The sequence below is a fragment of the Urocitellus parryii genome, chromosome 8 (assembly GCF_045843805.1).
Source record: "Urocitellus parryii isolate mUroPar1 chromosome 8, mUroPar1.hap1, whole genome shotgun sequence".
Lineage (NCBI taxonomy): Eukaryota > Metazoa > Chordata > Mammalia > Rodentia > Sciuridae > Urocitellus > Urocitellus parryii.
Genome location: NC_135538.1, coordinates 112,944,661 through 112,970,404, shown reverse-complemented (window position 1 = coordinate 112,970,404; position 25,744 = coordinate 112,944,661). Strand labels below are relative to the sequence as shown.

General features: G+C 55.0%; 1 protein-coding gene across 2 annotated transcripts in view; it reads right to left on the bottom strand.

Annotated features, from left to right (window-relative positions):
- Mdga1 (MAM domain containing glycosylphosphatidylinositol anchor 1) overlaps positions 1–2,954 on the bottom strand; it is a 52,273-nt gene extending 49,319 nt beyond the window's left edge. For both annotated transcript variants that reach the window (XM_026383667.2, XM_077802001.1), the window contains exon 1: positions 2,888–2,954. In XM_026383667.2, coding sequence (XP_026239452.2) covers positions 2,888–2,954 — 67 coding nt within the window. The remainder of the gene's footprint in view (positions 1–2,887) is intronic.
- Between the last annotated feature and the right edge of the window lie 22,790 nt (positions 2,955–25,744).

Below are 25,744 nucleotides of genomic sequence, written 5' to 3'. Positions count from 1 at the left end.
TCCACCACCGAGGACAACAAACTGGGCCAGTAGCTTGGGAAGCAAGGAGGGAGGGGGACCAGCTCCAAATGGACCATCTGGCCCAGCACTGCTGTAGCATCTGTGTCCCAAAGAAGAGTAAAGCCACCTGGCCACGCTGAAAGTGCCTCCCCAGTCCTGCAGACGGCAGACCTTGGAGTAGGTGGGTGGACCTCAGCAGGCACAGGGCCTAGGGCCCTGGACACCTGCCTACTGTTGGTGTCAGCAGGGAGACCCACAGCCCAGGCCCTCCTCTCCAGAGTTTAGCCTCCATATTAATCTGTCCTTTCCTCAGTCATGCGGGGCCTAGGGGCAGAAGGGCAGGGATTAGGGCTCCCTCCCCAAGGTATACACTTTTCTCCTGCCTCCCTCCCCACTGCCAAGGCAACCCTGGGCTTCCAGTGTCTCCTCTCCTCCGCGGCTGCCAGCCTAGGACTCCCAGGCCTTGAGTCCCACTGCCCTGTGGGAAACCAAGCCCTGGACAGACTTCTTGGGAGCAAGCATTTTAAGAAGCATTTCTTCCATCTCCCCCAGTCACAGCCCCTTCATTCATTCAACAAATTTCCCAAGAGCTCCTGCGGTGCGCGAGGCCCCACGCTGGACTGGATGCAGTGGTGGCCCAGGAGGTACCACCCCTTGCCCGATGTGCTCCCCTGGCTCTTTCCGAAGCACTTCATCTGCTTTGGGGGTAGAGACAAGCTGGAGTGGGGCAGAGGAGTGAACCCCACCTGTCCATCTACTTCTCAGACCAGGCCCAGCCCTTCAAAGGGGCAGCTTCTGCCACACCTGGTGGGCGCTCCTGGCACCACCGGGACCCCAGAGCCTCCCTGCCCTCTCCGGCTCCTGTTCCGTCTTTCCCTGTCTCCATCCACCTAATGAAGACTTTCCGCCCTGCGACTCCCCAGCGGGCCAAGCCTTCCCCAGAGCCCAGTTCTCCCAGGAGAGTGGAGAAGCCTGGTTGGCTGGAGCTCACCCACTCCTCTTTCTGATTTTTGCTGAGAGCAGTTGGGACCTGGGCACTTGAAGGAGAGGAGAAAATGAAGAGAGAAAAGGAGACAGTAACTGTATGGCCGAATGCTGGCCCCAAAGTCCTCTGAAATAAGGGTCTACGGAGACCACTGCTTTGTTCTCCAACCCCCACCTGGGGTTTTTTGATCGAGGCCCCAAAGAGCCTCCTCAAGATGGGCCCTTGTTCAGCCCTGGAGAAAGTTGGAGAAGATGGAGAGGGTGGAGGAGAACAATGGCCCTGAGATGGACTTGGCAGGTCTGCTCAAGGGCACACTGAGGGGCAGGGTGGAGCACAGCGGCACCCAGGAAGGGTTTTCCAGAACATTCCTGGGTGCCTGGATATGAACAGGGGGAAGGAAAGGCCTCAGCAGCATCCTTCCTAGGGCACCTCAATGGTGGCAGCAGAGCTGTAGGGAATCTTTAGGAAGAAAAAGGAAAGAGGAACCCCTAGACCACTGGTGTCTTCCTCTATCCTAGGGAGGCCAAAGCCTTCAGGACCTGCTCAGCAGCCTCCTCTGCATACCCAGCCTCTCCCAGGCCCTGCAACCTTCCTCCTCCCTCCTGCCTTTCCTAGCCTTGGGGGGGGGGGCAGTAGGGAAACACAAACTGATTAAGAAGCAGAGTTTGGCCAGATGCCTGGCCCAGCCTCATCCAGGAATTAAGCCCAGGCCAGCTCTCTGTGGAGGGCCAAGAGCATGCCATCTCCTGGACACCCCTTCCTCTTGACAGGCACAGGCAGATGGAGCAAGGCCACTTCAGAAGGAAGTACTTAGCACCAGCACCTGAAGCTGGCATCCAGGGGACACTGCCCCTGCCACCCTTCTCAGGACAGGTCAAACTCCTCCAGATCTAAACAGGAATAATTAGGCCCTGGGCCCCGGAAAAAGAGAGAATCTTGCCCACTCCAGCTACACATCATTAAAAAGTGACCTTCTCCTACAGTCGGGAGAAGGCAAGAAAGCTCCAAGGCCCCTGGAAACGGACTTTCCGGGCTGGAGACCCCTGAACGGGTGATGCCCAAGCCTGGGGCCTTCCCTGGGAAAGCCCTCGATATGGAACGGAGAAGGGGTAACTGGAATCCCCCTTGCTTCTCTGAGCGTGGCGTGGGTACGCTAGAACAAATCTGAGTGACAGGAGGCAGAGTTTGGACACGTCGCCTGATGGGTGCGTGCCGTGTTTGCGTTTCCTGGGGACGGTGGCTGAATGTGTCTGTGTGCTCGCAGGAGGAAGGAAGGTGCGGCTGGGGTTTTGTTCCTGGAAGCCAGGGACCGAACTGGCTCAGGAGAGGTCTGAGAAGGGATGCCAGGGCCGTGGACGCCAGAGGCAGGGGATGCCGGCATCCGCTCAGACTGGAAGAAGCGAGTAGAAGCAGCGAAGCCGCAGCGATTGCGGGGAAGGCGGCGAGCCCGCCGCCCGGCCGCGGCGCTGGCAAGCAGCTCGCCCGCCAGCAGCGCGCAACTCCGGATCCTGCATCGCCCGTTTCCACTTAGGAAGCCGAGCCAAGAGAGGATGAGGCTCAGCGTAAGTCGCCGCCCCAGCCCTGTGCCTAGGGTCTGTTCGGGTCTCCCGCGCCCTTGGGATTCTCTCAAGGGTTCACAAGTCACTCCCGCCCCTATCAGGGTTGGGGAAAGTGAGTACCTCCTCCTGGCATCCCCAGCTTCACGCCAGACCCTACGACCAGTCCCAGTGCTCCAAAGCAGCTAGCTCGGTCTCCTCGCGCCCAGGAGAGGGCGGAGACGCGGGCATCCACTCCAGAGTCCGAGCCTAGGTCTCCACCAAACCCTGGCAGCGCGCACTTTGCGCCTCTTGCAAAGTTTCCGCGCGGGGCTCAGCCAGCGTGGAGTGGGACGCGGGCTCTTACCGTAGACTCCTTGTCCCCGGCAGTGGAAGGGGATCAGCGCCAGAAGTAGAAGGCAGGTCACCTCCATCTTCACGGCCGGTGCTTCATCCCCGCGAGGCGGCGCAGCCCAAGAGGCAGCGGGGGGCGCATCCGCCGGGGCCCCGCGACACTCCCTGTGTCCCCCTCTTTCCCTGAGAGGCGACCGAGAGGGCGGCGACCAGGGGACTGAAAAGTAGGCGGTGACGGCGGCGGCGACCCGGGTTTCTCCGGTGGGGCCGCTGCACTGATGGGGACGCAGGGGGCGCTGGCCCAGCCCCGGGTGCCTTGGTGCGCCCGGCGCAGCAGCCAGCGCCCCGGCCCAAGAAGCCCGGTCGCCGAGCCGCCCCGGGTCCCCAGGGCTGTCCGCTGGGGGTGCTGGGCTCCAAAGACCTCTCTGCTGCGGCGGCGGCGCTTGGCTCCAACAGGCCACCGACGACTGACAAACTTGTCGTTTCCCCGCCCAGGGGACGCCCCTCCGCGAAGCGGGGGCAGGGAGACCCGGGCTCCTCTCGGCTTAATTCGCTGTCTCCAGTCCTGCACCCGGTGCTGAGAGCTCAGCGGCCCGACCTGAGGGGGCAGGCTGCGCACCTGCCAGCTGCAAAGGAACCTCAGTCCTGGCCCTCTTGAGCGGGGTAGTAGCAGCGCGGGCTGGGTTCGGCCACCGGGAGAGCGACTCGGCTCCTGGGGTCCTCGAAGTTAGCCGAGCCGCCGAGGCACCCGAGGGAGGAATCGCGCCCCGGCGCCCCGCGGGAATCTGGAGAGCAATTCCAGGCAAGAGGGACCCCAGAAAGCAGGGAAGGAAGGAAAGTTTGAGTCGTTTGAAAAAATATTCGCGCCCTCGCCGAGGCCGGGGCTGCGGCGCGGGCGCAGCTGGCCGCCTCCGCTCGCCGCGCTCCGCTCCCGCCGTCTGGCCGCGTCCGTGGCGCTCCCCGGCTCCGCGCTCTAGGGAGAGTGGGGCTGCGCCGCGCCCCAAGTTGGTCGTCCCCGCCCCCGCCCGGCAGCCTCGGCCAGCGGGGGCCTTGATCGGGCGGGGCCGGGCCGGGCTGCGGGGCGCGGCGGCCGCTCGGCTCCGGGCCGCGGGAGCGCTCCGCTCGCTCGGCAACTTGGGCTTCGCTGTGCTGCTTTTTCGCCCCTCCGAGCTTTTCATTCCGCGCTCCCCCCGCCTCCCTCTCTCCCGCCCTCCCTCCCTCTCCTCCCTCCTCCCCGCGTCTCCTCGTTCGGTCTCTCGCTCTCCCACCCTTTGTCGCTCGCTCTCCTGTTTGATTCCCCTCCAGTTAAAAAAAGGAGCCAATTAAAGGCAGCCCAGCTCGCCCGGCCCAGCCTCTGTCCAATTTCCTCGCCTCCCCCAGGACCAATTAGAGAAAACAAAACAGGGCTGGGGGAAGCAGACTGCCTGCTTCTCTCTCTCTCTCTCTCTCTCTCTCTCTCTCTCTCTCTCTCTCTCTCTCTCTCTCTCTCTCTCTCTCTCTCTCTCTTTCTCCCCTCCCCTCCCCCTCCTCCCCCCGCCCCTTTCCCCCCAGCCCCCGGCAGGAAAATGTCAGAAAGCAGAAATGGATCCATCTATCCCGAGGACAGTGGCGGAGGGACGTGGGTTTCGGCGCGGGCTCTGCAGCCGCGCGCTCGCACACTGGCTCTTCGCCCGCCCTTGCACACCCAGCCTGGCTGCCCAAGCCGGATGCTGCGATCTCGGCACGCTCGCGGGCAAGCACGGCCGCTCGCTCTGGGGACCCGAGCCAGCAGGACACTGCACACTTCATAAATGTTTTGCACTTTGGGGAGGCGGGAATGAAACCGCGGATCCGAGGGAAAGGCCGGGTTTCTGCGGCCACTAGGGTCCTTCAGGCGCGAGAGCCGGCAGCCTGCTGTAGGGCTGCAGGGCTGTGCGCTCGGCTCGGGAGTGCCCTCCACCCTCGGCCAGCCCTAGCCCCTTCCCAGGCCTCGGCTCTCCCCGCGTCAGGAGCGGGGGCCGCTGCCAGAGCAGCTGGCGGAGCCGCGGGTGGAGAGGGCGCGCTTAGAGCTCATGCCCTTGCCGCGGCCCACAGGTTGCCAACAGGTTTGCCCGCAGGACCCCTCTGCCGGAGCTCCCCAGGCCACCGCCTAGTCTCGGTTCGCCCCTCTCCCCATCCTGTCTCCCCTGGGGACCTCAGGCGCCCCCAAGCGCCCCAGGGGCGCACGCCCTTCCGGTAGCCAAGCCGGGGCGCCGCTCCAGCCGCCCGGGTCCGGCACTCCGGGTCTCCGCTGCCTCAACCCAGCCCTCTCGGAGCAGCGGCGGGGACAGCGCTCCTCCCAAACGCCCTCGGGGAGGGGCGTAGGCAGGCTGGCCGGGCGGGCGGCCTCCTCTGCCTCGGATCCCGGTCCCCAGCCCAGTCCTGCTCATCTCACCTGCTCCACCTGTCGCCGTTATTTATCTCGGCGTGGGCGCGGGGACTGTGGCAGAGCCGCCCGTGGGAGCGCGGACAGCCGCGGCAGCTACAACAACCGGGCAATTACAAACCCTCCTCCCGCTCACCCGGCGGAACTGTTGGGTATGTGGATTGCGAGGGTGATTCCGCGACTCTGTGCATTTGTCGAAACTCAAAGACGCCAAAAAAAAAAGTGTTAATTCTTCTGCATGTAAATCAAAACATAAAATTTAAAATCTTAATAAACCACTCCTTCCCCAGGTCTGTTCCTGCTGGGTCCCTTCTCCTCTGACCCTCCAGCGCTTACCCCCACTGCTCAGGAGGAAGGAGAAAGTGTGGGGGCATGCCTTGTGGCATGGGGAGGGGCGCCATCGCTGGACACCTCAGCCCCTCTTCTGTCTATCTCAGGAAGTCCGAGGACACTTGAAGACACCTCCCCCCAGGTACCCTAGCTTGTTTGGTCTCCTTCATCCTCTCTCCCCTCTTCTGTCCCTTTCCATAGGTCAGAGGCTGAATATGAGGGTCCAAAAAGAAAGCTCAGTGCTGTTCACCCAGAGAAGGCCAACGCAAGGTTCGTTAAATGGATTAATGAATGATGTCCATCACAAGCCAGAAACCACAGAACTGAGTTCCCCTCAATGTAACCATCCTTCCTTCTCTCCACCTCCCATTACCCCAAAGGAGAAAAACCATTCATTTTCTGCTCTCCAGAGATAGAAAGCCATCATGCATCTTCCCACCCACCTCCCCCACTCGGTCTGAAAAGGAAGTGGCACCCACCAGTTGAGGGTGTGACGAGGAGAGGCTTCATTTATTATCATCTTCTCATTATTAGAAGGTTTCTAGAAACCCTACCTCCTCAGGGAAGCTCTTGGGGAGTGACGGTGGTGACGCTGGCTTTTCTGGCTTTGCCCATTCTGAGTTTAAAGACCCTGCTGACCTTCTCTTAAGTTTGCCCTCTCTGAACCCCTGCTGGCGGGGAGGAGGGCTGGGGAGGGCAGGGGCAAAAGTCCAAGTTCAAGGCCGGCTGGGACTGAATGTGTGCTGTAGTGATCCACTTGGGAGCACTTTGCGGCTAATGGTATGCAGGGCAACTACCTGCAGCCTGTTGGTGGGGGCCGTGAAGACTCCGTCATCTCCTCCCCCAGGTGTGCCCTGCCTGCTGCTGCAGAGAGAGCCATGTGTGGGACCATGGTGGGGAGCCCCAGAGAAGGGAACACACTAGCATGGAAGCCAGAAGCCCTGTGTTCCTGTCCTGGCCTCTCTAGGCCTCAGTTTCCCCCCGAGGTAGATCCTCCGGTAGTTAGGATGTCAACCTCCAGATGTGGGTGAGGGAGGGGAGGGGACCCACAGCTGACACCGCAGGTCATGTGTATCCACTGTTTAATCCTCATGCCTCACCCTGCTGCTAAGTGGCCAGACTGGGCTTTGACCTGGGTCGGTGGCTTGGCTGGATGACCTTGCTCTTTCCCACTGTTCTGTGCCCAAGAGAGGCGAGGGCCCAGGGACCTAGGAGTACCTTCCCAAGCATTTCCTGTTCCCTTCCCACACTGGAGCAATCCTCTGGATCCCAAATGAGGCTGTTAAGAGTAGAGTGGGGCACAAGAGCTGGACCCTGAGATCGCAGGAGCTCTGGAAGGGGCCTCAGGCCCAGGAGGGGACTGAGCATGATGCTTGGAGGCTCAGGGTCAGCAACCAGAGGGCTGCGCCACTGTGCATTCAGCACGCTCTGCCGCCACTTCCCACCGAAGGAAAACACCATCCTTTTGCCTCAGAGGAAGCCCAGCGCTTGGGCCCCAGAAGGGGTCAGGAACTAGCTGCAGGCTGAGGGGTTGAGGGATGGGCCAGGGAGCCCGAGCCCCAGACCCTGGCCAAGCAGGGCAGCTGCAGGCTTTTGTTATCAAAACTGTTACTAGAGCGTCCTCCCCTCTCCTGCAGCTTGCTCTTCTCGGTGAGTCAGCCTGGAAGAGGAGAGAGGGAGAGAGGAAGTCTTTGCCGTGATGCTACTGTCGGGGGCCTTGCGAGGGAGATTGTCTGAAAATCATACAGTGGCAGGTATTGATTCAATCGCAGAGCAAGACACTTTCTGGCCAGCGGGGAGGGCTGCCTGGGGATGAGGAACCGGGAGAGTTATGACCCCACTGAAAGACTAGTTTATTAATTCGGGCTCTAACAAATAGCCAATTAATGGCTCCAGCTGCTAATTAGTAAGCAGTTAAGTCCTGTTATAAATTGTGAAGCTTAAGAATCGTGAAACCCAATCCTGCAATGATAGCCTTGAAACCCACCCCCCACACCTGTGGCCTTCTATCCCAGGTCTGTACCCCCCACCATGCACTCGGATCCCATACCCGGACAGCCCTCTGCTGGGAGAACGCCAGCTTCTTGGGGGACAGGGACATATGTTCACCATTCATTCATTGAATGACTATTTAATGAGCACCTACTATGTGCTAGGCACTGCTCTAGGTACTGTGAATTCGATGTGAATAACAGACAAGATCCCTGCTTCACAGAGGTTATGCTTTAATGAAGAGACAGACAACAGACTTCACAAGAAAGGAAAGAAAGGAGTATTTAGATAATGAGTCAAGGAGACTATTAAAGCTAGGAAGAGAAATAGAAAATTCGAGGGCTAAAATGTTAGAGAGGACTTCCAGAGAAGACTACACTAACATTTGAGTCATGACCTTAAAGAGGTGAGGGATGGAGCCAGGCCAACATCTGCAGAGAAAGGAGACAGCAAGTGCAAAGTTCCTGTGGTAGTGAGGAGGACCTCAGCTGGAGGACCGCCTGGCTGCAGCTGAGCAGGTGAGGGAAGAGTAGGGCTGGGATCAAAGAGGTTTAGGGAGCCGGTCATTTGTGCTTTGGGGTTATTACAGCACATTGAATTTTACTCTGAGTGAGATGGCAGCCATGTGGTCTTGAGTAGAACCAAGGAGGGATCTGACTTTTTAACAGGCACACTATGGCCACTGCGTGGGTAGTAGATTAAAGGGGGAACCACAGTATCCCACTACTCAGTGGGTGCTCAATAAATGCTCATCATATGAATTGATGAATGAATTCTGATGGGGCTAAACTGTGAGCTTGGGAACCTGGCCCATGCTTGAAAGGTTGATTTAATTGGATTTTCTTGTGAATTATAAATTCAATCATTAGCAAAGGCGCCTGAGCATTTGAACTTTCCAAGGAATTCCACATCTACTCTCCTACTGGGTCCTTCACTTGTCCCTGTGAGGTAAGTTAAAACACGTGGCTCTTCCATTTTACAGATGTGAAAACTGAGGCAAAGAGACATTCACCGACGGGCTGAGCAGTGAGCAACCAGAGACCAACTCTAGGGTGATTTGGGTTGGGGGGGGGGGAGAAAAAGGACAAAGATACAGAGGAACCCCTCCCCTCTCCAGCTGCCACATCATGATTGCACCCTGCCTCAACCACGGGACCCTCCCTCGGGCTCCGAATTCTCATTTCCACCATGACAGTGTGTGCAGACACTACCTCTCAGATCACCTCCAGCACCAGCCTCCAACACCCGTGACCTGCGTGCGAGGCCTGAGATCTGAATGTCACCATTTCCCAAGTGAGGGTCACCTGAGCTCAAGACGCAGGCTCCCTTTGTCCTCACCAGTGTTGGGACAGGGCAAGTGTCCTTTAACTGTTTTTGAACTGATGGTTCTGTGGATCCAAAGCAATTTGAACACTGACTTCAAAAAAATATATGGTCTTCCCACTCTGAGCTGGCAGAGGGCACCCGGCCCACCAGGCTCTGCTTTGCCCCTGGGTGGGTCTGGGAAGGGGGCAGATGCTACTCTTGACTGTCATTCATTTAATCAGTGTTGGTGGACCATTATCCTAGGCGGTGCTGAGCACCCCCTGTGCTGGTTCCATCCAGCAAGAAAAGACAGCGCTGTTCTCAGGGCGTCCTAGTCTGAGGCAAGGGACACTACCCAGCCCCAGGGCGGAGACAGCCAGAAGAGGGTTCTGGATCCAGGTGTAGAACTGGAGCCAGGTCTAGAAACACACCATCCTGGTAAGGAAGTGTCCCCTTCAGGGTAGGGGACAAGAGGATGGAGCCCCAGGAAGGCCAGGCTGGCTGCTGGGATTCTCTGTAAGGCTATTCCCACAGGTTCAGCCTGGTCCTGCGGCCCTCCAGGCTCAGCCAGCCCTGGGGAGGCCTGGTGTTTTATTTGGGTTTTTCTCCTAATGCAAATGCCTCTCTGGGCCCCTGGGAACGAGGCCTGTTTGAAGGCAAGACTGAGAAGCTGGCAGCAGGCAGCACCCACAGGGAAGATGAGCTGCTCTCTGGGGGCCAGGCCCCACCCCAGCAAGAAGCCAGGTCCTGGCCTCCCTCGTTGGCCTCCCCTGGAGGCACTTCTGGCCAGTGGGGAGGCAGAGCCGCCTGAGATGGGGTGCTGTCTGCAAACCCCCACCTGAACTCCAGCCTCTGTCCTGGGAGCTCAAGGGCAGGGTGGGTGTCGCTCACTCTGGAAACACAGTAGCAGTGCCCGGCTGGGCACTCAGTTGTCATTTGATTTATGCTCATTAAAATGAACTGAGTAGATGACACCGAGTGACTCCAGCAAAAGTAGGCTTCCGGCAAGACCCGATTGATGGGCGTGGGGAGGACCGAATCACCCAGGCAATATGGAGATGGGGACCGATACCAGTGGTGGCTACAGGGGAAGAAATGTTTGCCGAGGGGCAGCCACCGAAGTGGACCCTCGGGGAGCGGAAAGGACAGGCGAGGGCAGGGCCCTAGGAAACCCGGGGTGAACAAGTGCAGGGGGCCGAGACCCCACTGCCCGGGCTTGCGGGGGGCCTTGGCGACTGGAGGGCGGAGAGGGTGCGGCTGCGGGTGGCGGGGTGACGGGGACACGTCCTGCCTCCGCCCTGCCCCGCCGCCCCAGGGGTGGCGTCGGGTTTTGCTGAGCTGGCCTTTCTCGCCGCGTCCCCTGCGGCTCTCGGAGAAGCAGGATCAAATGTTCCCCAGCTCGAAAGGGCTGGCGGGGCTGGGAGGGAAAGGGGGACCGGAGGGGAGGTGACAGGGGGAGGGGTCAGGTGGCCCCAGGGACAGGGCCTGCAGCCGCCCTGGCTCCTTCTGTGGACCTCCCCGGGCAGCCTTCCTTCAGGACCCCTTTTTGATCCCAGTAAAGGGGACAGAAATAAGGAGTGGGCTGGGGGCATGCGACCCTCTCTCTCTCTCTCTCTCTCTCTCTCTCTCACACACACACACACACACACACACACGAGGCTGCTGCGCGGCATTAACTGCAGGGGGCGCCATCACACAGACTGCGACAGGAATCCCGCCCCCTCCCCCCCCCCCCCGCGCCACGTGGTGGCCCGGCTGCCGCCCCCCGTGCGACCTGACCTCAGGACGAGCTGGCGTCGCCGCCTCCGCTCCTTGTCCCCACCTCCGCCCCCGGCTCCTATCTGCGCCCCTCGTCTCCCAGTCACTCCCCGCAGGGTCCCCCCCTCCGCAGGAGGCTCCCGCCACCGCTGGGAGAGCGGCCCCGAGCCGCGGTCCCCGCCCGCCCCCGCCGCGCTCTCGGGACGCGCCGTGCGCCCTGGGGACTCGCTGCCCTTTTGATTAACTCGCCTCGTTATCGGGTGCTCGGTTCTCCCGGGACCCTCCACGCCTCCCAGCCCCAGGGGAAGCGGGGGCTCAGGACTCGGGCCTGGCTGGAGAAGCTGAAGGACCTCCGGGAACCTGCCCACTCCATCCCTGAGGACGGCCCAGCCATGTGTCACTTGCTCTTTTCATCCCCAAACCTAGGGCTTATCTGAAGGAGAGAGAGAGAGAGAGAGTGTGTGTGTGTGTGTGTGTGATTTTCATAACCATAAAATGCTCAGCCTAAAGACCATTTGCCTTGACAACCACCTTTATCATCTTCGTGTTGAAGAGGAGAGGGTTGAGGGACAGAGAGGGTTAGTCACTCCCCCAGGGCCACACAGCTAGTAAGTGACAAAGCTGGCATTCAAACCTGAAAATCTGGCTTCGGTCTATAAAGTCTATGTTTTTCACCACTTAATGCTCCCTCTCACATGGAGAGACATTTGATTTGTCCAAAATCTGACGTCCTAGACTGCCCTGGCTGACATAACTTCTAGTAGCTATTTAAGTTTAAATAAATTGACTTTAAAATTCAGTTTCTCTGTCCCACTGGCCACTTTTCAAGTGCTCAACAGTCCCATGTGGCTAGTGGCTGGACAGCGCAGGTGTGGAACATGTCTGTCATCCTAGGAGTTCTCCATTGGACAGCAGTGATCTGGAGTCTCAGTATTAGTCCTAGGTCTTGTGCCTATCAGCTGAGCTACCTGAGAAGTCACTCAACTTCTCAGTATCAGTTTCCTCATCCAAAGGAGAGTGCCCACCTCGTGGTTGTCAGATTAACTGAGAAGATGCACACGAAGTGCTTGGCAGGTACTAAGCATTCTAACAATTACTAGTTTTATCATTAGAGTTTTATCATTAGAATCCATAATCTAGTCCTTCATTTAACAAAGTGGACGGCTAAGGATCAGAGGAACCAAGAAACTGCCTCAAAGCCACACAGCAAATTGAATCCTAAAAGCTGGGACTCCTGATGCACGTTGCTGCACCACCTGGCCTCACCATACCATCACAGTTGTGAAAGAACTTTCCCAGGTGGCCCTCAACAGGCTACGAGGTGGTGAACTAAGGTTTCATAGCCCCATTTTACAGATGAAGAAACTGAGGCAGAGAGAGGGTGAAGGAAGTTCTTCAGGATCCTGGGGCTGTTTGGTACCATTCTTCACCGCTGTGCCCATTAATGTGTGACCGTGTAGGGAAAGGGTCTGCGCAGCAGCTCCGTCGTTTACCATGCAGAGGTCAGGAACCCGTGGTCCTCTATCGATAGAACATAAATTATATAAATCATGTCAATACGGCCTCGATTATGGAAAAAGCTGTGCATAGAATAAAGATGTGAAAGCTGGATAACACTAATACCATTCTAATGATCATCGTGGGTGATGGAATGAGGGGTGATTTGCGTTCTTTATATATTTCCGTTTCTCCCAATTTTACTATAAGCAGCCTGCTTCATTTTCACAATCAGAAATAAATGAATGTTATTTTCAGTTTTCTTTTTTTTTTTTTTTTTAGAGAATTTTAAATATTTATTTTCTAGTTCTCGGCGGACACAACATCATTGTTTGTATGTGGTGCTGAGGATTGAACCCGGGCCGCACTCATGCCAGGCGAGCGTGCTACCGCTTGAGCCACATCCCCAGCCCCAGTTTTCTTTTTTTTAAACTTCAGTTCCTCTGTCCTTTCCTCCAACCCCTCTGGGCTGTTGGAGGCTGACCTGGGCCTTGGCATCCTCTGGCCAGGCCTCTGGCAGGCGGGAGGCCTGTGGGTGGCCTTCAGCTAGAGGCCTGGGGTCCCTCTGCAACATCCGCCTGCAATAAATGTCATACTCTGATTTTTTCAAGTCAAATAAATTCTAGTCCCAAGTCTCCAGTTGCCACAGTGCAGAGAAATCAGCCTGAGTGATGTTTGGGGGGATCCTCCCGGGTCACAGAAGGATCCAGGGTTCAGGAGAAGAGGCCTGGCCTTGTGGTTGCCATGGGAACTGACTCCCATCACTGTGGCTCTGGCTCGCTGGGCCAGGCCTGTCAGGCCCCTCGGCCCTGGACACACTCTGAGAGGTCCCCCTAGCAGCCCTCTGATGGCCGCCAGTGGCCTGGAGACCCAGGGCCTCAGCACTTGGTGCCCAGTCTCTGCCCACATCCCCATCGGGCACTGCAGGCACAAACCAAGGCCCGACGTGGAGTCTCTGAAGCTTCTCAGGCTGGGGAGGCCCCGCCTCCCTCCCCATCAGGACTCCTGGATCTCCTGATCCCAGCACCCAGCAGGCGGGACATCCCTGCTGCTTTGACAACACCCAAAGCTCCTGGAGACTCAGACCCTCCCTGACGTGGCTCCTTCCATGGAAGTGTGAGTGGAAGGTCCCCGTTACTCCCGGGGACACAGGAAGCATGGCACAGCTCATGCCTGACAAAGCAAAGCTTCTCACTCCACCCGCTCAGGCGGGACCCAGAGGAGGCTCCTGTGGGGTAGAATGGAGTCAGGCACGTCCCATATCCCTGCTCTGGGAGGGGAGTGACGGGAGGAAACCCAGGTTCAGAACCTGAGACTAGAAGGGTTGGGCCCAAAGTAGGTGCTCAGTAAATACTCTTGTATGCACAAATCCTTTGTTGTTGTTCTTGTTCCCAGGGGTTGAACCCAAAATCACTTAACCGCTGAGTCCCATGCCCAGATCTTTTTTTTTTTTTTTTTTTTTTTTTTTTTATTTAGAGACAGGGTCTCACTGAATTGTTTAGAGCTTTGCTAAGTTGCTGAGGCTGGCTTTGAACTCAACAATCCTCCTGCCTCAGCCTCCCAAGCCGCTGGGATGACAGGTGTGTGCCATCACACCTGGCTTGAATCAGACCTTGGGCACAGCCTTTCCAACTCAGAGCCTCCCTGTCTTCGTCTTCATCTGGAAAATCGGCATCTGCTCATTCAAGCACGATTTCTTAATTACCTGCTGCAGGTGTAGAGGACACAGCACCAAACACAACCAACATCTTCCCTGATGTAGGTTCCATTTTAGCAGGAGAGTCCATGAAGTTGTTGGACCGTATGGAGTCTTCCCTCGCCCTGACTTCAGTGCCCTCAAGGACTTTTGACATTTTTTTGTACCAGGGATTGAACCCAAGGGCGCACTGAGTTGCTTAGCGTTTCACTTTTGCTGAGGCTGGCTTTGAACCTGAGATCCTCCTGCCTCAGCCTCCTGAGCTGCTGGATTACAGGCCTGTGCCGCCACTCCAGGCCCCTCACCAACTTTTGACTGCCTCTCCTCTGGCCGTGGCCCAGGGCCGCCTGGCCTGCTGATGTGGTGGCCAGAAGACCGGGGCCTCCCAGCCTCAGCCGCTGACACCCAAGGAACTGCATAGCTCAGTCCCCTTCCTCCTCAGGCTGGATCTGAGAAGGTGTCCCCCACTGTCCCCCACAGCTCCCCACACACCCTTTATCCGCTGCCCCCCTATTTCCCCATCTCTTATGGAGATTTCGAGTCATGAAATACCACCTGCTCTCAAATCTTTGCCTTGGAGTCAGCTTCTAGGAAAACCCAACCTAAGACATTGGGTTATGATGGTTGCTGTGGAACCAAAATTAAACTAAGGCCAGGGGGTGGAGAATGAGGGGTGATGCCACTTGAGGCAGGATCTTCAGGGAAGGCATTCAATCAAGGATCTGAGTGAAATGAGAGGGACTATCTGGAAGAGAGGTTGTTCTAGGCAGGGAGAACCGCAAGTGCAAAGGCCCTGAGGTGGAAACATCCCTAACAGCAGAAGTGAAGACTCCCACCCGGTCAGGTGGTGAAGGATTCCTTGAGCTAGTCCATGTGAACTGCAAAGACCTGCACACACCTGAGCTTTTAGGGCTTTTTTATTCCCTTCTGTGCTGCTCTTCAGAGCGGCGCTCAGCCTCCCAGCACCTCCCCCTCTGTGCTCACAGCCTCTCTGGCCTGGAGCAGGGCTTGGATTTTCCAATAACTCATTAGTGCGGCTTTTGTTGAGATTGAAGAAACAAAAGCCCCAACAAGAAAATCGCGTTGGGGCCTCACAGGTTATTTATGAGCGAATGCAGAGCAGGCCATTGGGGCTGCTGTGGGTGGCTCGGCCTTCCCCCACCCAAAGCCAGCCTGGCCTCCACTGCTGCAGCCTCTGGACTCCATTCCCAGCCGGCGGCTCTTTATCCATCCATCGTTCATACCCCGAGGGCCTACTGTGTGCTCGCCCACACTGAGAATTCATGGAGGTGAACCAGCCACTGTCCGTCTGCCTGGCAAGCTGCGGGTGTCTCCTCTGGGTTCCGTTGTGGCTGCCACACGGGGTCCCCCCCCACCGAGAACTGGCTGTTAAACTTGCCAACACACCATGTGCCCGCAGGCCCCGGGGTCCTGGCCACACCAAGTGGAACTCCAGGAATTTACCATCCAAAACAGAGAGGGCCCCCTGGCAGGGGTCACCATGGCCCTCCCAGAGCGCCAGGGGGCTGCTGTACCGCTGTCCTCGCCAGCTAGGCGCACACCAAGGACGGAGACTGCAATGCCACCGTGCCACACCCAAGGTGTCACAGAGGAGGCGGTCGGGCTGAGCTTTAAGGGCAGGGCGCATCCAGCTGGAGGGTGTCCTGCAGGGGGGGGGTGGTTTGAGCTAAGGTCTGGGGGAGGCTAGTCATGTGCGTTCACCCCCACCCCACCCCACCACACCTCAAAATATGTCACAGCAGGGAGTTTTCCCCCTGACCACGTCCCCAGTCACCCACCAAAGTGAGCTGCTCCTGAAGGAAACACAGATAGGGAAGAGCTGAGAGCGGAGGACAGCCTTCCCCCAGCCTCCCCTCCCAGCCTCCCCCTCACACATTCCTGCTCTAGGAAATTGGGTGTCTGAGGTACAGGTCAGGTGACTGCCACGTACGGAAGAAGCAGTCAAGAGGCCATCCCACCCACAACACCACCACTGTCACCCATGGTATTGTCACCCATGGAAAAAGCCAGCATCTCCACCAGCCCGTCATCCTTCCCCGTGTGGCTCGATGGCACTGCTGCACAGCCCGGGGACACACAGGAGGTGCTTGGCTTGCAGATGTCAGGATGGACCCCCCTCAAAAAACATCCCCGACAGCCGGGCCCCACCGAGTGTGATGTCCACGCCCACAGGAGCCCAGGTGGGCAGAGGCAGGCACACATGCGCCAAGCAGGAGCCGACGACAGTGGGGAGGAGGTCACAGTCCATCGGCCTCCACGGCGACTCCCCGGCCCGGCCAGCCAGCGCGCCCACAGCTGCCCATCCTCCCGCCACCCGACCCTGCCCTGTGTGTCCCACAAGGAGCTGAGCGGCCCACAGTTCAAGGCTGCTTCCCACCTCTTTCCCCAGTCTGTCCCCAGCTGCCTTCAGGGACCGTGACTTCAGTGGTGGAGCCCACAGCTGTCCCCCAAGAGCACCTGTACTGGCTCCTTAAATCACGGGGACCTTTGAGATGGGACATGGATTGGATGTCTAATGTACAGATGAGGAAACCGAGGTTCTGAGGGACTTGAGAGCCAACGCCTTCTGTTTGGGTGTTTATTCCCCAGGAACTGAGGTCCTGGACGTGGGGCTAAACCCTGGAGGTTCCAACGCAGCTTACCCCACCCAAGCCCCGCCACAGCCCTGCAGGAGGTTCCACTCTCATCCCCACGTGTGTCATCAGCAGGGGACACTCAGCATCCTCCAGGGCAGAGGAAGCTCACTGTGAGCTCCGGGAACTCTGGAGGACAGCACAGGACCGAGACCCTTCCAGAAAGGCTGGAGCAGAGGCTCTTGGGCAGGACACAGTGAGGTCGGGAATCCATTGCTGGACTTGGGGCGCCAGGGAGCCCAGAGGGTGCAGCGTTGGCCAAGGGTTTGGGGTCAGCAGTACCAGTGTCCCCTGGGCTCCAACTCTGGACCCCCACATCCATCCCCTTGACCTTCCCCAGTGTGAGCCCCACCACCCCCGGGCTCTGACCACCACCCACACTCGGGTGACCTCAGACGGCGTGGTGTGGCCCAGGAACACCGCCTCCAAGTCTGGCTTCCTGGATGTGTGACCTGGCAAGTGCCGGCAGCTCTCTAGTCTGTCCAACAAGGCTAACGACAGAGAAATGAAGAGCCAGGCCTCCTGCTGCCCGCCTGGTGAGAGGCCCTGTGCCAGGCCCATCGTGTGGACCAACTCATTGAATCTCCCTGCCTCCCCGCGAGGTCAGCCCCGCTCTTGCGTAGCCATCATTACTGCCTGGCTGCTCAGCTCTCTGCTTAACACGCAGCCACTCTTCCCCCTGCATCCCTTAGCTCCCCGAATGCTCGCCGTTCCACCACCCAGCAGACTCCTGGGATCCAACCCGGAGCCCTTCCTTTCCTGTTAATATGCACATTGGAGTCCTGCAGCGCCTGCCTCCCCTCCCCATCCCTCCATCCATCTCCTCCTCCATCAGCCTGGCTCCAGGGGGCCCTGCTCATGTCTCACCTGGATTGTGCAAAGGTGTCCCATTAGCTGCCTCCTCCAGCCCACGTGTCCTGCAGTCCTCCCCCGCTCTGCCAGAGATTTCCAAATAGCACATTCCCTGAAAAGAACTCTGTGGTTCTGTAGACTCCAGGATCAAGTTCAGACTCTTCAGCTTGGCAGCCAGTGCTTGGTTCTCCGTGCTCTTGGGACCCCGCCGTCCCACCCCTCCTCCCCAGCCACACTCAGCAATACGACCACTCATGCCCGTGCATTCCCCAGCCTTTGCACACGCAGTTCCCACAGTCTTCAGTGCCCTGCCCATCCCCTTTTGTCCAACACATTCCCCAATCCCTAGTGACCCAGTGCAGGTGACAACTGGACAAGTCTTCCTGGATCTCCACGAAGTGTTCCTCCTCCAAGTTCCTAGAGGTACACCCTTAGTGGAAATTATAATGACACTATCCTTGTGTTCTCCCACCAAACACAGATGTCACCTGGAGGCAGATGGTTAAACACAGTCTCTTTGCAATCAGATGACTGCAGGTTCTAATTCTAGCTCCACCATTTACTAGCTGTGTGACTTTGGTCAAGTTACTTAACTTCTCTGAGTCTCAGTTTCCTTGCCTCCAATTCGAGACCAATGATAATAATACCTACCACATTAAGTAATTAAATACAGTGTCTGGTGTAACTCAAGTCTATCTTACCCATCTGTGTATCACTAGTGCCCATAATAGGACCAGTGATGTGGCAAATATTCAATCAGTGTCTGCTGAACTCAATCAAAGTGTGAAATAACAGGGAACCAGTTTCGTTTGGATCAGAATTCCTAAGTTGCAAGCAACAGAAACCACTCTGGCTGCTTTAGGAAGAAGCGGACTTTACACAGGAGGTTAGGTGCTCACGGAAGGCAAGAGTGGAAACATGCAGCCTGAGATGGTGTCCAAATGAGAACCTGGTCATGCTGTGCTGGACATCTCTCTCCACCCAGACCAAGCACAGACCCTAGTGACACTGGGCACTGAACCCCAGAGATGGTCCTGACACTTGCGGGACCCAGAGCAAAAGCATGAAGGCCCAACGTACTATGTACCCAAATATTTAAAAGTTATAGAGTCAACAATCTAGGAAACCAAATGTACTCGAGGCTGTTCCAATTACAATGCCAAAATAAGTTTGTTTGGCATAAAACACTTCTGTTCTCCTAGAGAACCTTCTGGAACTATAGGTGCACTGTTAATGCTTTAGTTAACAGAACCACTCTGTGGACCAGGAAGCCAGGTCCCGAATGCTGGTCTCTGTCCATGAGGTCAGAGGCCTCCACAGGGAGGTGGGGAGGCCGGGGACCTGGTCCACCTAGTCTACTCACGTGTCGAGCGCTGGCTGGAGGCCTCAGCTCCTCTCCATGTGTCTCCTTGCGTGGGCCACTTTGGGCTTCCTCATAGCATGGAGGGTGGACATTACCTAAGAAAGTGACCCCAACAGACCTGAATTGCCCTTCTTGACCCTGCATCCCAAGTCACAGGCTATGGCCTCCGCCACATGCTATTCATCAGAAGCAGTGGCAAAGTCCCGCCCAGCCCTGGGGAGGGGACGTGGGCTCTGCAAAGAATAGCAAAGGTCTGAAAGAGCGAGTGAGCCATGGAGACACCCCGCCAGCCTTTCTGGAAAACACCGTCCCCTTGTGCTCTCCTACCTTGACAAGTGTGCCTCGGTAACTACCCGGAGGGCGGGGTGCACAGTTGGGATCCCCAACTCCTCAAAACCGAGCTGTAACACGAGAGGCAAGGATCGGACCTCTGGCCCCCTGGCCCCATCAGGCCCATCCTGCACAGCTGGTGGGTGGGCACTCCTGCCCACGGCCCAAGCTTCGCCCACTTGTCCCCAAACTCTCAGCCCGTGGCTGCTCTAGGGTCCAGGACAGCAGCATGATCCACCTTCAGGAGAGAGCAGGAAGGAGCCCTGTGCGGGCCATGGAGGGGGACTGGGCCATCGGAACAGGGAATTTGGTCCTGGTCCTTGCATCAGGATGGAGAGGTGGGTAGACGTGCCCCTTGGGTGGGCAGATGCCTGGCCCCGCCAGGAGGAGCTGGCTGGAAAAGGACCCGAGAAAGACACTCTGAAACACAGATCCCAGAGCGGGGACCCTCTCACCCAGGTAAGGGGGACTGCTCGAGGCTGCCAGCTAGCTCCAGTCACCAAACGGATGCCAGGCTTCTGCAGAGATTTTCCTGGTCCATCTGTTTAGTGGTATAAAGGAGGAGCCTCCGAAAACGGGCTTCTCATAGGCAGGCGCATGAAACACAGAGGTCCCAAAGCCCTGGGCAGCCAAGAATGACCAATGTCCACTCCAGTCCACATGGATATACACCCTTCTTCCCTTCTTAAACCTGCCTCTCAAGATGAGCACCACCAAACCCCGCTCCTACCTCGCACACTGTAATTATTCCTCCCCATGAACACTCACGCCTCCTTTTCCCCAAAGGGAAGCCATCCGAATTCATGCCAGTAATTACACCAGGATAACGGGGAAGTTCATTCTCTGCCTAATTCCACCCTGATCCCACCTCATATTCTCTAATCTATGCAATAAATTGCAAATAGAATCATCAAAAACATTCCTGTGTAAAAATAATGGGCAATGGGGATGAGAGGGGAAAAAAGGAAATTTTGTTCAAATAGATCAAGAGATCCAGAACAGAGCCACAGGGGTGGACGGCAGAGTTGTTGTTCCCTAACTAGTCACAGGGCCCTAGGTGGCATCTGTCATTTCATCCGATGTCCCATTGATCTCCGTAAGCACCTCAGCTGGTTGGAGTTCTTTATCTGGTGGGTCAATTTAACCTTTCTTCTGTGGACGGCTGAGCCTCGGATGCTGTCGCCTGTTTGGTCTTCCGTTAACTTTTACCACTGGACCTAGAAGTACTAGGAGGTGACCTGTACACGTCCCTGTCCCCATTGTTTCCTGTGGATAATTATGGTCAAACGTCCCAGGCAATGCTATAATGCGCCACCCCCCCCCCACCCTGCCCTTTTTGGTGCCAGGTATTGAACCCAGAGGGCGCTTAACCACTAAAGCCACATCCCCAGCCTTTTTTTTTTTTTTAATTTTTTTTTTTTTTTTTAAATTTTGAGACAGGGTCTTGCTAAATTTCTTAGGGCCTCGCTAAGTTGCTGAGGCTGGCTTTGAATCTGTAATCCTCCTGCCTCAGCCTCCTGAGCCACTGGGATTACAGGCCTGCACAACCTCACCTGGCTATAATCCCTCTTTTTGCATAAGAAACCAAAAGGCCTGGTGGAGGTGTCTCCAAAAAAAAAAAAAAATTCAGAGTTCTCCTAGAAACACGGGGACTCTGAGAACAGTGGATTTCTTGGCTTAGATGATGGAAAAAAAATTTCAGCACGCACCCATCAGAGACAAAGAGGCTTATTTAGGAAAGTAGATATGCACTCAAGGGAGACTGCAGCCCATCTCCCCTGTGAGAGACAGCTTCAAGGTTCCCAGCGCCTCTTTTAAAGGAACCTTGCGGGGCGGTGGGTTTGGAGATGTGTGTGGGAATGACATTGGTGCCGAGATCTCAGGATGGTTTCTAGTGGTCCGATCACTCTCTCAGGATCCTCAGGCTAACGTGGTCTTCATTATCTGATCAGTAGGTAGCTCTGGAAAGTTCCCAAAATTATAGGTTTCTTAAAATATTGTGTGTCTACTTAATCTACTTATTGAGGGTTAATTAACAGGGCACAGGTAGAGCTATATATTTTCCAGGGATTTGGAAGCAACAGGCCTGGACACGTATGCAGAACTTGTGAATTAAAATCTTCCCCTGAGCCCAGCCCCAGCCCTCCATTCCACCCATATTTTATTCCTTCTTTCCTGGAGTCACGGGGCTTGGAAGGAGAAGACTTGCAGGAGGGTCTTTAGGTAAAAGAGTAGGAGAGGGGCCGCCTGGCGCCTTGATGTGAGTTTTCCCAGTGCAGGAAAACCAAGATGAAGGAAAGGTGCTCCAGGGATCACCAAGAGGCTCTAAGACAAGCGAGCCAAGAGCAGGTCCCATGTGGGCGACATCTTGCCAGAGCCCAGAGGGGAAGTGAGGAATACCAGGAGCCAGTGAAATGGGGTGGTTTTCTACCTGAGCCCAGCAGTCTCTTAACTGACCTTCCCAAGCCAGGCAACAACATTCCATCTGTCCAGAGGTAGGCAGGCAGAGGGTTCCTGACCTTGAAGGAAGCTCACGTCCTTGAAGCCATGCTAGAGACCCACATGCTGCGAGACCTTCTTTTCTCACATTTAAAATCCCAAGACATCGGGTAAAAAAGGGTGGGAGTTGGAAGTATTATAATCCTCCTGTGAGAATTAAAGCTTCCTAATCAACATAGTGATGCATGTTACTGATTTGAAGGAATCTTCAGACATCAAGTTGAAAACAAGACCCAGAAACCCTGATACACAGAGTTGAAGGTGAACATGGATGTTTCTGGAAGCTGGGACAGGCGCTCGCAGACAAGAATATCACCATCTAATCAGTCAGTCTTCCTTATAAGTTGTTGTCATGATATCAATGTATGCTTGTGGCTCTGTCTGCTGCCGATGGTGAGTCAATCTTATAAATAAAATAAATATTAATAAGTTGATATGCATAGTCCTACTTTATGTGGGCAACATTTCAAGCAATAAGTTTTGGAAGCAAAATAAGCCCTTAAATTGGCAATTTTTGTATGCACGGTAATGCTAACCTTGCTAGGAAATTTGAATGTTACGTTCTTCAAATACTATCCAGTCACGGTTACTGGCATTGTCCCGTGTTTGAATATTCACCATCGAAGAAATGCAGGGTGAGAGGAAGATAGGGATGTAGTGGAATTCTCAGACACAAAATCAGAAACTGATTCAAAATCTGAATGAGCAACGGCATATCAATTTCAGCAGCAAAAAGAAAATCAGGGCAAGCAGACGGTACTTCCATTGTTTTTAAAAAAGAGCTTATAGAAGCAACACATGTCCTCCCTCTCACATTAAAGATGCCTTTGGACACGTGCTTGACGGCTCAAGGAATGTCAGCCCAAAGGATTTTTCTCCCTAAGTCTGGAATATTTGTTGCAAAACAAAGATGAAGTCTGTCAGGTTAATTAATGCATGCTTTGTGTGCTTTAACATTTTCATTTTGCTGGGTGTGGTGGCGCAGGCCTGTCATTCCAGCTACTTGGGAACCTAAGGCAGGAGGACCACGAGTCTGAGGCCCGTATGGACCACTTAGCAAGACTCTGTCTCAAAATAAAATGGAAAGGGTTAGGGATGTCACTCAGTGTTAAAGAACCCCTGGGTCCAATTCCCAGCATTAAAAAAAAAAAATGTTTTAAGAATAAAAATTTTTAACATTAAATATTCGTGTTAGCTCTTGATTTTTAAATGATTTCTTTGGCATTAGTGTTCCCTTATTTTTAATATTTTTGCTTATCAAATGTCTACTTCAGGTAGGGAATAAGTTTACATGTTATTAAATGATATAAAATTACTGAAATATTTTCATAGTAACAATGGTCCTTGCAATTATATCTTTTTTAAACAAAAGACCATTTCTTAAACATCAGATATAACCCTATCATTGAAAAATGATTCGCTGTTTATTATTTATTCATTATTACTTGACACATGTAAGATAGGACTCTGGAAAATAAAGAATAATTTATGATTTCAGACATTTCTAAGAATTCTCGAGAATTCCAGTTTCTCATTCCCAGATCTGTCAGGAATCTGGAAATGCCGTGCAGACCAGTGGCCTCTCGCTCTGGTTGGGACCACGGGCTTTAGGCAGGAGCAGGGACGCTGGTGTGGGACGGAGAGGGCCGTTGTGCCCACTCCAGCCCCCACTGACCTACAGTCCTCTTGCCCACTCCAGCCCCTGCTGACCTACAGTCCTCTTGCTGAAGTGACCTCACACCTGAAGTGACCTCACACCTGCACCCAGCACCCTTGCCAAAATTGGACCAATCAGAATCCCAGGAGTCTACCCCCCCCTTCCCTAGTCCCGGGAGGAGAGAAGAATAGCATTTACCTTTCTCCTGACTTAGTCCTCTTCAAATGTCTACAGGGAAGGGAGGGGACTCTGTTCCTCTCTCAGCTGTGCGCCAGCTTCCCAGGAAGGTCCCCTGTCTGCTCGTGTGGGGTGGGGAGGGTGCACGTGGGGACATTGTCTGGGATCCCTGTGCCATCGAGGGATCCCTGTGCCATCGAGGGATCCCTGTGCCATCGAGGGCCTAGTGAAGCTGCCTGTGTTGGGGTGAAGGACTCCTGTTTGGGGCACCTCTTCTTTGGGCTTCCTGGAACCCAGGTAATGCAAATAGGGTGAGAAATCCCATAATGCAGAGTCCCTGGGAGGGGACATGGGACGGCTGGTTCTTGGCCTGGGGGAGAGGAGGCAGCTCCATTATCTGCCACTGCATTGTAAAGCACCTCAGAACTCCACGGTTCAGCGCTGGGGCTGGGGCTCAGGGGTAGAGCGCTTGCCTAGCATGTGTGAGGCACTGGGTTCGATTCTCAGCACCACAAATAAATAAATCAATGTCCATCAACATTTAAATACATGTATTTTTAAAAACAAAACAAAACAAACAAAAAACAATTCCATGGTTTAAAACAACACCTGTCTTATTGGGTCATAATCCCAATAAGTCAGGAATTCAGACAGGTCACAGCAGGCACAGCTCACCTGTGATCCTGGGATGTCTGGGCTGGAATGTCCTAGGCTTCTTCAGGGCCAGGTTGGGCAACCCATCTGGGGACTGCAGTGGCTTGAGTGGGTCACATGTCTGGGTTCCACAGAGTCTCGGGCCTTCCCCTCTCAATGTGGTCTTTACTGAAGTGGTTCAGGGTCCAGGAATTGGCTCTATAGGAAAAAGAAAAGAGGAAGGAAAGAGAGAGTGGGGGGAGAGGGAGAGAGAGAGAGAGAGAGAGAGAGAGAGAGAGAGAGAGAGAGAGAGAGAGAGAGAAATGCAAGTCCTTGATGTGTATTATCTGCAAATTTCCGTGTGTGAATTCTTCCCCCCAAATTAATTCCAAGCTACCACCTTGATGTCAATCAGCTCAAACAATTCCTTATGATGTGACAGTCAGCTCTTGCAGGCAGATGCCAGCGCTCCAGCCCACCGGCCACCAGGCTCTGGAGGCCCAAGCCAGGAGGCCCAGGGCAGGACAGTGCATCACTTTGACCACATTCATGGGTTATGGCAGGGCCCAAGGCCAGCTCAGAGTCACATGAGAAGGGAGCACTCAGAGTTGCGAAGAGTAGAAGGTGTGCTTCATCAGAGGCCACCAAGAAACAGATTACCAGGGACACTAACATTAATCACAGGTACAGTGACACCGTGCCACCAGGCACTTGGCAAATATTACCCCTTTTCATCCAGATGAAGTCAGTGTTATTAAATCTCATTTTTAAAATGAGGACCCTGAGGTCAGGCCCAGCCGCTGAGCATGTGTCAGCCTTAGATCCTATTTGCCTCCAGTAGCCAGTCTCCCCTCCGGGCTGCAGTTATCAGTGGTGTTAGGGAACTCCAGGGCATCCCGAGCACAGGAAATCAATTCTTATTAAATGACAGCTGGTCAAATCTGGTCATGTGGTGTGGAAGGTCAAGAATGAACACACAGACCAAGGTTTAGGCAAGTAAGAACTGGACTCACAATACTTAACATTGATTGAGCACTTACTATGTGCAAGAGACTCTGAAGGTTATCTCATTCAATCCTTCCAACCCTTTGTGGGAGGCTCTATTATGGTTTCTGTTTTACCTATAAGGAAACAGGCACAGAGAAATTACCTGACTCACGCAGGGTCAACATTTGAACTGAAATCTACCTGGAGCTGAAGCTTAGGGTTCTTGTTAGTGCGTGCCTCTAGAACTAGAGATAAAAGTTGCTCTAGGGCAGACCCAACCCTGGGTCTAAGGTTGGAACTACCCTAAACACATTTAATCCCCTTGTTTTATTTTATGTATTTGAAATATTTTGAGAAGGTCCATGACATAAAATAGGTTATGAATCATGTTCAGTCAGGTGTGGTGTCACATGCCTGTATCCCAGCGGCTTGGGAGGCTGAGGCAAGAGGATCACGAGTTCAAAGCCAGCCTCAGCAACTTAGGGAGGCCCTAAGTAACTTAATGAGACCCTGTCTTTAAAAAATATAAAAAGGGCTGGGGATGTGGCTCAGTGGTTAAGCACCTCTGGGTTCAATCCCTGGTACCCCCTCCCCCCAAAAAAAGAATCATGTTCAAAGGCAAGGAAGAGGCAGTGTTCTGCTCACCTGTGCTACCCAGAGAGGTGGTATTGGCTGAGGGAGGACCCAGGACCTGATTCAATGAGCTGCTGGGTGACAGATGGGAAGTGAGTGTCCC